This window comes from Leptinotarsa decemlineata, unplaced genomic scaffold (assembly GCF_025532065.1).
Source record: "Leptinotarsa decemlineata unplaced genomic scaffold, Ldec_3_MD MMD2_tig00026369_RagTag_RagTag, whole genome shotgun sequence".
Classification (NCBI taxonomy): Eukaryota; Metazoa; Arthropoda; class Insecta; order Coleoptera; family Chrysomelidae; genus Leptinotarsa; species Leptinotarsa decemlineata.
This window is the reverse complement of record NW_027412709.1, coordinates 6,569,132-6,581,288: the sequence shown is the minus strand read 5'-3', so window position 1 is coordinate 6,581,288 and position 12,157 is coordinate 6,569,132. Positions and strand designations below refer to the sequence as shown.

Here is a 12,157-nt window from a genome sequence, read left to right as displayed (position 1 = left end):
CCCAAACCAACAACCTATAATGAAGTCAAAAAATATATCGTTTTTTGTTCATGGTACCCTAGATACATTATGAACTTTTCCAACATTCCACTCTTTAATGACCTACTCAAAGAAAATAAGAAAAGACAGCATAGGTAAACCATACACTCTGAAAGCAGAAAACTCATTTCTAAAAATCAAGAATGCTGTTGTTAAGACACCAATTGTCAAATACCTACTCTGATATTTAGAAAGAATGTATTATTTCATATATAACTTCTGAAGAATTCTTTTCTAGACAGCAAATTTTGTTTTGTTCATTTCTTTAATTGTCTCTAATATATGAATAGCCCTTTTCAATTTTGAAAAAGGTTCTGTTGAACCACCAAGAGATACTTCATTCGCCGAAAAAAGTTTGACTTTGGCATATATGTATGTTCATCATGTGTCATGATTCATGACACATCATGTATGTGTATCAGAGGAGAAGAAGAAATATTTGACTTTTTGACATAACCACAATTCCTTTTCTAATTTTCATATATATTTATATGAATTTAGTATTATTACTATTGAATTAAGTTTTGAAGTAATTATGTCTACAAGATGGTACTAGAACAATACTTTCAAATATCAATACCTTATATTTTTTCTCAACAGGTATCCTATTTATCAAAAAGGAGGTCCTCAATTGAGAGTTTTTCTACCTAATTTTTGGATGAAACTTGTTAGACCAACTGTGGAGATTCCAAGTAATATTGTGCAATTTTCTTGCTCAATGGAAATGACCAAGTATGATATTAAAAATTATCTTGAAAAAATTTATAACATCAAATGCATACATGTAAGGACGCGAATTCACATGCCAAAAACAAGGCGAGACCCAGGAAAAGGATATGTGATCAAAGATGATGATATCAAGTTTGCTTATATTACACTGGTGAGTATCCAGTTGAGAAAGATGAGATTGACATGTAGGCAGAGCTGGACTTGAAGTATTGATTAGCTGATAAAACTAAACTGGTAATATTTTCAACTTAGAATTTTATTTCAATTTACTTATCTGAACACAGTAAATAGTACTTGTGATGCACTGTTTGGAACCTAATACTGGATTTTTTTTTTGTTTGATCTTCCTCTTGAAGATGATCACATAGTGATCGAAACACTTGTAGACACGTTTCAATGGAATAGTACCCCATTGTGATTTTGATATCTGTTTTTGTGATGAAAAAACCTGATGACACATTTCCCATAGTTTGTCTGACTTCTGGAAGAGGTGGGAAAGAGGCAGATACTCTAGAAAGGAAATAATGAAATATGATTTTCTTCCGACATTAGCATTCGTAATATGTTTCAGTACAACCACTCACTTAATATGCGAATCATTTGATCAATATGACTAGACTCCAGTGTGATTTATTATCAAGCACAATTCCTGGAAATTGAATAATTTTCCCATCTTGATAATTTGTGTACGAAGAAGCAAGCACATTTTGAGTATTGTCTTCATTTAGTTTAAAATTATTTAGTGTGAACTACTTCTTTGCTGAATTCAGTTCTCTGTTGGCAAACTATTCAAGTTTGCTGTATGATTTCTCTAAACAAATTATTGTTGTGATAAGATACATTAGATAGGTGACATGTCTTGACCATTTATATATACAATAAAGAGGAAAGCCCCCAGTTTCAAACCGTGTGGTATGTTGTGTTCTATTTTCTGGTAATCCTATTTGAGTTGTTCAGCTTTACATATTGAAGCCTGTTTGAAAGATAGGACTGAAGAAGATTTAATGTGGCCTTTCTTATTCCATATTTATCAAATTTTCAATAAGGAGAAATTCTAACAGATATGGGGACTGATTTTTGGAAGAGAGATTGGTTTTGTTAGCTATTGATTGAAAAAAATTGTTGAAATAAATTGCAAAATTTAATTTATTTTTCTCAGAATGTATTATGTTTCAATTCCCTCATGGGTTTCAGAGAATCATTTAATTCCGAATGAATTTTTGTTGACTACTTTTTTCATGAGTGGGAACGAATTTTGAAGAGAACCAATGAAAAATCTTATGCAGTACTGATTTATATAATAGTCTAAAGAGAGTTACTGTTTGCAGTTACACAACACATAGTAACATTTTTATTTAAATCATGTTTACTGGATAATGGATCAGAATGACAAGGTTCAACTATACCTACCTCCAAATTTGTTCATACTGAAAAAACTAACTAATGATTTATTGAATACTTGTTCAAAATAAAGAAAGTTCATTAAAAGAGAACTAAATAATCTTTGGTTTGGTTTGTCTAAAATTGAATAGGATTATTTTGACATTCAATTTGACATTTTGAGTAAATGTCAAGTTAAAAAACTTTTAGTGCAGTCAAATTATATTATTCAAAATGATTAGACAAAAAGGTGGAACTAATTCTTCGGAAAACACAAGCACTTGTAAATTACCTGGATCTTAATTTATGAAGTTTGATTATGAAAACAAATAATGAATATATGATGACATGAATGAATATATCAGAATTATGAAAGAAGAAAATTTACATTCATGGAAAGTAATTGAAGAGAAAGAACTTTTAGTTATTGTTATTGATAAAGACCGCAATATACTTCAGTTACAATTACAGAAATAATTGAGAAAATAGAAGATACACGAATTTTGACGAATTTTCCATCCTATTTGCAAGTACTAGCTCAATCTAGATCCGATGAAACCAGTTTTTACCCTGAATCTAACAAGCGGAAGTACAAGTTTACTTCATAGAAAATAATCTGAAAAAAATCTGTTGAAATCTATTTTTCCATTAACCAGCTGTCGCCCCTTACGAAAGACAATCCTCAAAAGTTGAAACTTGTGTGAGGTCTTACCTTTTAGGCAGTGAAAATCGAACGTCTGGCCTCTTGGCTCGAACCACCATTTCACTTGACGGTCAACTGATGAATGATGAAATATCAAACAAATACTTTTCCTAAATAAATCATGATTTTTAAACCGTTATCCATTTCATATGTGAATGTAAGAAGTCTGATGGAAGTGAATTTATATCCAAAGAAGAAATTGATATTTTTACATTCACCAATACTTAGCTTTATCCTGATGAAACATCATTCACTAAAACTCAGAAAAAATTATTTAGAAATTCATGAATGCAGATGACTTGAACGTGGTGAAGGAATATCTATTTTTGTAAGGAAACATTTGGACTTAAACATTATCAAATAAAAATCTCTAGAAAATTGTAATTATATCATCATTAAAATAATTTGGACAAATCTAAAACTCAAAATTGGAATAATCTATTGACCAATAAATCATTAATGACATTACCAATGCTAATAAAAATTTAATCTTAATGGGATATAGTATTTGATTTTGTTGGAGAATAATATAGTTGATGAATTTAAAACTATTTATTCAAGAATTGGTTACATTTTTAATGGTATTGATGAGTATCATTTCACAAGAAAAAATCATAAAAGCACCAGAACAATTTTGGATTGTGTGGTTACAAACATTCAGTTGAATACTTCAAGATATCATCTCAATTTAAAGGACTGCCATCTATTTTTTTTTCACATATGTTCATTTACTTTGTATATGAATATAGCTGAGATTGTATTTATAAAGATGTATCTTTTTTATGACTTACCCTGGACTTCTCAAGGTTATTTTCAGTTTATTTAGAAGTTTGTTTATTATTTCCGATGTAGATATCATAAAATTTCATGAATAAACTTATATTATTATTATAATGAAAACTAAAAAATTATGACAAAAAGACCTGAAATGATTGAAAATGTAATAACAATTTTAGATAAAGACATTCCACCGTATTATAATAAAAAAGCTGCAGTCATTTACTGGACATTTTTAGGCCTTATCAATTGTATGAAGGAATACAAAATAGATGCAGTTTCAATAAAATATTGAGAGTGGGATAAAATGATTAGATAACTGATGAAATTTTAAACAAGATGAAAAATCGTTATGAAATTTACAAAAACCCTACAAAAGACTGGTGTACCACAGGGTTCTGTGTTAGGCCCTATTCTGTTTCTGTTATTTATGAATGACATATCTATGATTAACATATCTGGTAGTTTCACTCTATTCGCGGATGATACTACAATATTGTGGAAAGAAAAAAACTCAATGGAGCTAATTAAAATAATATCATCCGACTTGAAGAAGGTGAAGAGCTGGTGCGATGCAAATTTACTCTCTCTAAATGCATCCAAAACAAATATAATATCATTCAAATGTTCGCTTGATGACATTTCAATAGACGCTGACATATTACAAAATAAATTAAACACAAAGTTTCTCGGTGTATTCATTGATAATAGGCTTAAATTTGATGAGCACCTTAAACAACTGAAGAGTAAGATCTCCTCAGGATGTTATGCAGTTAGAGTGGTTTCAAATGAGTTGGGTTTCCATGTCGCAAAGACCGTTTACCATGCACTTGTTGAATCTCGACTACGTTATGGAATACCTTTTTGGGGAGCATGCAACTCATCCCTCTTCTCTTCTGTATTGATATTACAGGAGAGGGCACTAAGATGTCTCTGTAAAGTTAAACCCAGAGAATCGTGCAGGAATTTGTTCACTGCCAATAAAATGTTAACAGTCATCGCACTTTTTATCTTAGAGACAGTTTGCCTCATTTATAAACATAAATCGAACTTCAACTTTGCTTCTACTCCTTATGCTACTCGCAATAGCAATTATACCTTTAGACTTCCCATCTCAACTTCGAATTTAATCAAGGATTCCATATACTACAATGGTGGTAAATTGTTCAATCATTTACCATTAGAAATGAGGTCTGCAAATTTAAGCAACGTTCTTTTCAAAAAGACGGTGAAGAACCTATTTGTGGATAGACCCTATTATAGTTCGGAAGAGAACATTTTTTTATATTTACATTTATTCATTTTTGGAACTTTTTTATATTTACTTTTATACTTTTTTAGTACTTTTTTTATATCAACATTGTATTTCTTGGACTTTGTCAATAAGATGCAAATCTTCGGACAATAAAGTATATTTTGATTTGATTTGAATGATGAAATGAATTTGAAATTTGTTGTGAAAAAGTGAATAAAGAAAATTTAAATAATTTGAACAAGCAGGAGCTAATACTAAAATATATTTTGGAATGTAATTAATATAAATTTGTTAAATCTCGACAATTCTCTGAGGTCGAAACTTGTGCGAGCTAAGTATTAGCAAAGCCTTACTTTCGTGCGATTCCTAGCATGGGTTGGACGATAGAAGGTGAAATTCGATTGTCCGGCTTTGCGTCTCGAACCAACGGTTCACACAGCGGTCGATTGAGTGAGTGGAGTAAACCACCTACTTGAACCCAACCATCTACTGTTTCACCGGTGGTAACAATATAATCAGTATATCAAAGAGATAACATCTTCAAATGGTTTGATACTAACCAATGAAAAGGACATTACCAATGAATTTATTTTCTTTTTCTCAGTTATTGGCTTAATACTAGAAAAAAAATCAAAATCAGACTGAACAAATTCCCATCTATTTGTAAATCTTGTAAATGAATAAAAATCCATAAATATTAATATTTGTTTTGATAAATTTCAGTATGCATTCCAATCAAATTCAGATCTAATAGAAGATGATTTGATATGGTGTTAATAATACTATCGTGGCTATGCCTAAAGCATTTTTGAAAATCTTAGAAACTGTAACCGATTTTGCAACACATATTCCACGATATTCTGCTGGATTTTTATCTCAGTTGGAGAAATATTTCAATAATAATATCAAAGATGAATAAATAGTAGAAAGTGGATTTTACTTTCGATCGGTTTGGCGGATATGCACAAAAATTAGACAAATTATATGAGAAAGTACAAAAAATGAATCAGCCGAAGTTTCCATAACAAATAAATATAGTTTAAAAAAACTAAAAACACGCTTTTAAAGAATATCGAACTGAAAAGTTGAAAATATTTTTTTTAAATAAGCATAAAACAATAAAGATCGAAAAATAATAGTATTATTGTGAAAAAAGCGGTGGCGCTAGGTGTACACAAAATATGGCAGAAAAGCGCCCACGCTTTCTTCACAATAATACTTAGTATTTTTCGATCTTTATTGTTTTATGCTTATTTAAAAAAATATTTTTAACTTTTTAGTTCGATGTTCTTTAAAAGCGTGTTTTTTAGTTTTTTTGAACTATATTTATATTTTTATGCTTTATAGTTTTTATATTCTCATACTTACATTTATGTGTTGCATGAGAATATTCATTATAATTATTATTTATTTCAATATGTAGCATATATATTATCACTTTCTGACTACTTTTTCACCCCAAAATGCTGAAATCACCAAATGTTCAAAAATTACTTTCAATTTGTATAACTTATATTCTTTAAAATAATAACACTTTGACAATAATATTTTATCTTCGACAATATCTTTTAAGTTGTGACTCTTATATTTCTTAGAATAGTAACACTTTGTCAATGAGATTTCATCTTCAACAATAAAGTACATTTTGATTTGATTTGATTGCAATAATTGATAGTTACGTACAGAGCCATCTGTTCGCAAATAGATCAAGCAATAATTGATAGTTACGTACACCGCCATCTGCCCGCGAATAGATTAAGAAATATCATTTAGGTTACGAACAGCGCCATCTGCCCGCGAATAAATCAAGCAATAATGTCGATAATTCTGTCAATACAGATCCCGATCTTGAGAGTTACACACAAACGTGCATACAAACAATCATATATACATACATACAGGTGAAGCTAATATAAAGCGTGTAAAAACATAGCCTTTTTCAGAAAATATTACCAAAAATCATTGTAAATGATGTAGACAGTGTCTACAATTTTGAATCAATTGCGGCCACAACTGAGAAGTAGTTTTGGATCTACTGAATTTTCTGATAGAGAAGAACCTTCATGCAGCTTCTGAAGATGAAGTCGACATTGAAGAAAGTAAAACACCAAGTTTATTTACCCCTATATTTAAAAAAAAAAAAACAAATTATAAGCCCAAGGATATTCTATCATCTTCTTGTAAATTTTGTCAGGAATTTTCATCATAATTATCCTCAAAATCCATATAAACTGAGAAATTCGCGAAGACACTGGCAACCGAATCGGTCACACCAGAATTTTTCAATAACTTGAGTTATTTTTCAAGCATAAAATCTGTTAACGTTACCAATCCGAAAATCTACTACCTCTACTAATCGTATTTCAAATTTTTCACGACTCACCTTATGAATTGCTAATAAGTAAATATAATAAAAACTTCAATTCGATCTCCGGATATGCTTGAAAATATTTCGTCAACTTCATGTTCACAAGATATTTTATTCATCATCTGTGAATTTATGTGTTACTTCACATGAATAATGAACCATGTAATTTACTAATAACAGCTAAAGTGACTTTTGCGCAATCATCCAACAGTACCAGGAAATAGTCAACTTTGCCACATTTTATCTTTTTATCTCTTACGATTTTCTAAATCCTCACGAATAGAGACTAATATATATATATATATATATATATATATATATATATATATATATATATATATATATTTCAATATTAAATTCTACAAAAAGGATTTGAAGCTTTATATCTTCTATTAATTATCTGCGAGCGCTTTCGACAGTTGGTAGTACTGTCATCTTCTAGGCACCCTCAAACTGCTTGTGACTTATATTAATATCAAATTCGATCCTCACCATTGGGATCGCGGAAACTATGAGAGATACGAAGATGGCTAAATTGGGGCAAAGTTGCCTTTTTTTTCAAAGGATTGGAAAATAAATCGCACTTCCACATTGCCACTTTTTCCCTGCTACATAATGTTATCACACGTTTCGTCTTCCGGGTCCCAGCATCAACTGAATTTTTTCTTATGGGCGCTACATTGGATTCTTTCTGTTTTGAATAGAACCAGATTTCACCTTTTCAATCATGTTATCATAAATTATCATTCTTTTTCGAAAAATTGGAGATATTGGAAAAAATTGATTCTTATCATAATAGGCTTTGACTTTGATGTGTCTAAATTTTACTTTCACTTTGTTTACACTCTATGCCATTTTGTTATTTACAAGTCATTGAATTTTTGCCGAAAAATGGCTTTCACAACAAATGAAGAAAAAAGGGATATGAAAGCAAATTTATTACAAATACGATAGAAACAGTGTTAGGACATCGGAAATGTTTTTAAACTTGTATCCCGAAATGCGGAAACCTCATCGAACTATGTTCAAGTTATTGGATCAAAATCTCACCGAGTTTGGTTCATTTGAAAAGCCGAGGAAAAAATACGGAGACAGAATGGACCAGGACCCTAAAGAAAATTTGAAAAATGAGGTTAGTTAGACATTGTGTCATTTTCAAAAAAAATTGAGAATTTGCAGATAAACACGATCTGGGGAAATCTACACGTCAAATTTCCTCCAAAATGAAAATTTGTCATGCAAGTGTTTGGAAAAATCTCAAAAAAGCGGTTGAAAATATTACAAAATACATATATCTCAAAAATTGCACCCAGGTGATCCCGAAAGGCGATTAGAATTTTGTAATTGGCTAATAAGAAGACCTGATTTTCCTGGAAAATGTAATTTGGACCCATAAAAGCACTTTTACGAATTGTGTGATATTCAGATCAAGATTTTCAGACGATGTGGTGCTGCAGGTTTCTCCGGGTTTTCCTGCAGCTGAAAAAGCAAATGCGCCACTGGAATCAATGAAGTCGCTCCGGAGCGTCAATTAATTTTTATTGTTGTTTTTATTTGAGAGACAGCTCTTGTTAATTTTAGTAATGGAATTCTGGAAGCAATGGAAAGAGGGGATCTATTCTGTGGGATTTTCATGGACTTATCCAAAGCCTTTGATTGTAGAGATCATGATCTTCTACTAGGTAAACTTTACAAATATGGAATTCGAGGGAACTCCTATGACTGGTTCAAGTCGTATCTAAAAAACAGAAAGCAAATCGTAGAACTAAACTTAAAAGATACAGCAGCACGAACAGAGGCTTTGGAGACGTCTATGGGAGTTCCACAGGGTAGTATATTGGGCCCAATACTCTTCATTATATTTACAAATGACATAAACATGGTGGTAAATTCAAATTCCGCTCACATAGTTAATTATGCTGATGATACTAACCTATTGTTGACAGGTGAAAACTTACCACACATAATAAAACATGGCAGTATTGTAATAGAAAGGACAAAAAACTGTTTTCTGGAAAATAAATTGATTTCAAATTATGAAAAAACAGATTGCGTCATGTTCAAAATTGATAACAGCATGGAGACACTGAAGGGCATCAGTTTCAATGATTTTAGAGTGACCAGCAACACCTCTGTGAAGTTTTTGGGTATATATATATATATATATATATATATATATATATATATATATATATATATATATATATATATATATATATCGATGTCACCTTAAGTTGGGTAAATCAAATAGACAATCTCTGCAGAAAACTTTCTTCAACTACATATGCTATAAGAATTCTCAAAAAAAAACGTTGACAGTGATGTTCTGATGACTGTCTACTACGCTAATTTTTACTCTGCAATAAGGTTTGGTACTATCATTTGGGGCTCCAGTCATGAGCTGAAAGAGTATTTCTCTGCCAAAAAAGGGTAATCAGAATACTTTTTGGTATGAAGGTCAAAGACTTATGTAGAGAAATCTTTAAAATGAACAAATTATTAACAGTACCAGCGATATAAATTTTTGAGTCATTAAAATTTTTAGTAAATCAACCAAGCTACTTTGAAAAGCATCATAAAACACATAAGTATGGAACAAGATTTAGGAATGATTTTTTATATCCGATACATAAAAAAATCTCTATATGAAAGAAGTACTGTACACAGTGCGATTAAATTTTTAAATTCTCTGCCACAGAATACAAGAGACATTGGGTTGGCTAGCGGTTTTCTGAAGTCCGTCAAAGAATTTTTATGCAATATAGAGCCTTATACTATAGATGAATATTTTAACAGTATATGTTAAATTTTATCTTATCAACTCTATACTTATATGTGTATGTGTATTGTAATTTTGTTCACTGACGTATTTCTCCGACAAAGTATTTCTTTTAACTTTTTTACAAGATTTACATATACTCTGTAGAAATAAATGAATATCTATCTATCTATCTATTTTTATCGTTGTTTTACAATAAAATCTTTCCTTTCAACCAAAATAACGAACACATTTGGAACATAAAAAATCCCAGGCAGTACCGAGAAATTCGACCTCAAGTGCGATTTAGTATTAACGTGTGGGCAGGAATTTACAAAAATTGAAATTTGCGTCCTCATTTATTTGACGGATCTCTGAATGGAGAAACCTATCACCAGGTTTTAATGTCGATTTTCGAAGACTATTTGTATGATCTACTTTTGGCTAACTATAACAACATCTGGTTTCAATAAGATGGTGCTCCATCGCACACTACCAGATGAGTATATAATTACCAGACTGAAAGGCTTGGTAATTAATGGATAGGGAATAATGGGCCGGTGAGGAGGCCAGCAAGGTCTCCAGACTTAAGTGTTATGGATAGATTCTTATGGGGTACATTGAAAAATAGAGTTTATGGTCAGAGGGAATATCAAAATATTGAGGACCTTCAACACAGCATTGTTAGAGAGTTCAAAAGACGGAGGAGAAGGAAAATTAATTGTGCAGTGAATAATATTCGAAGAAGGGCACAGTGGTGTTATCATGAACAAGGCCAGCATTTTGAGAATTTGTTGTGATTTAATTTTGTCTGTAAATTATTGTTGATTATTGTTATTTGTTCAAAGTTCTATTTTCATTGAAAAGGACACAAACGAACCAAACTCTGTGAGATTTTGATCCAATAATTTGAATATAGTTCGATGTGGTTGTCGTCTTTCGGGATACAAGTTCAAATACATTTCCGATGTCCTAACACTATTGTATTTTTAATAAATTTGTATCATATCTCTTTTTTCTTTATTTGTGAAAGCCATTTTTTCGCCAAAAATTCAATGACTTGTACAATAACAAAATGTCACTGAGTGTAACAAATTGAAAGTAAAATTTAGAAACATCAAAGTCAAAGCCTCTTACGATAAGAATACATTTTTTTCAATATCTCCAATTTTTAGAAGAAGAATGATAACTTATGGTACATCATTGAAAAGGTAAAATCTGGTTTTATTCAAAACAGAAAGAATCCAATGTAGCGCCCATAAGAAAAAATAAAGTTGATGAGGGTGGCCGGAAGACGAAACGTCGGATATCAAATCTGAAAACACCATTAAGTAACAGGGAAAAAGTGGCAATGGGGAAGTGCAATTTATTTTCGAATCCTTCAAATTTCAGAACTTTCTCAACGGCATATTTTTAGTCAGGTAACAGTTTACAAGTATAAGTATATAAAAATCTCTCTTTCGATTGTGCCCTGTTAGGAGGGTTACATTCCTTTTCACATTTTAAAAATATTCATTGTCGATTTTACATTTATAAGTATTTTTTTTTCTAGCCAAAAGGAGAAACTTTCAAGTTCCCAGATTTATTTGATGTAGGCGAGGAAAAAGAAAAACAAGAACAAGATCATGAGAAGGCACTGAAACAAGCGAAAAATAGTTTTGATGATTTCCTGAAGAAGAACAAAGAGCGAAGAAACATGCCAAGTTGGTTTTCAATATAATTTTAAAATATGTTCTGTGAAATATGTAGAGAAATATATAACAAGAAGTGGAATATACTAAACATATTCTTTGAATACATGATTGGTCATCAGATGGAGGTTGTATTGAATATTGTAAATATTGCGGTGTTTTAATTGAAAAATAAAATTCTACCGAATTTTTATAAAGGTTTTAACGAGATTGCAGTCTGAATTTTTTTTTTCAGTGGTTAATTTTTTCAATTATTTTCCACCAATTTGAAGGGTTTTTTGAAATTGTTGATTTAATATACACAAATTAAAAGGAGTATATATTTAGAAGAGACTTTTGTTTTTCTACTTCTCCATCTTCATACAAAAAATGGAGACTTCTGAAAGTAGAAAAAACAACAATTAAGTTGAAAATTAACTCTTTACCAAGATTTGTACAAGATACAAACTGGATGAAA

The 12,157-nt window shown here is 30.7% G+C and overlaps 1 protein-coding gene and 1 long non-coding RNA gene across 2 annotated transcripts; one reads left to right on the top strand and one right to left on the bottom strand.

Annotated features, from left to right (window-relative positions):
• The first annotated feature begins 443 nt into the window (after nucleotides 1–443).
• mRpL23 (mitochondrial ribosomal protein L23) lies at nucleotides 444–11,910 on the top strand. Its single transcript, XM_023162313.2, has 3 exons — nucleotides 444–588; nucleotides 640–919; nucleotides 11,562–11,910. Exons 1-3 carry the CDS (start codon nucleotides 575–577, stop codon nucleotides 11,727–11,729), a joined length of 462 nt encoding a protein of 153 aa, XP_023018081.2. The 5' UTR covers nucleotides 444–574; the 3' UTR covers nucleotides 11,730–11,910.
• Nucleotides 1,004–2,314, bottom strand: LOC141486722 (uncharacterized). The gene is made up of 3 exons (XR_012468006.1): nucleotides 2,179–2,314; nucleotides 1,353–1,579; nucleotides 1,004–1,278 (listed from the first exon to the last, which is right to left on the bottom strand). It is a non-coding gene; the product is annotated as an uncharacterized lncRNA (long non-coding RNA).
• Nucleotides 11,911–12,157: the final 247 nt, after the last annotated feature.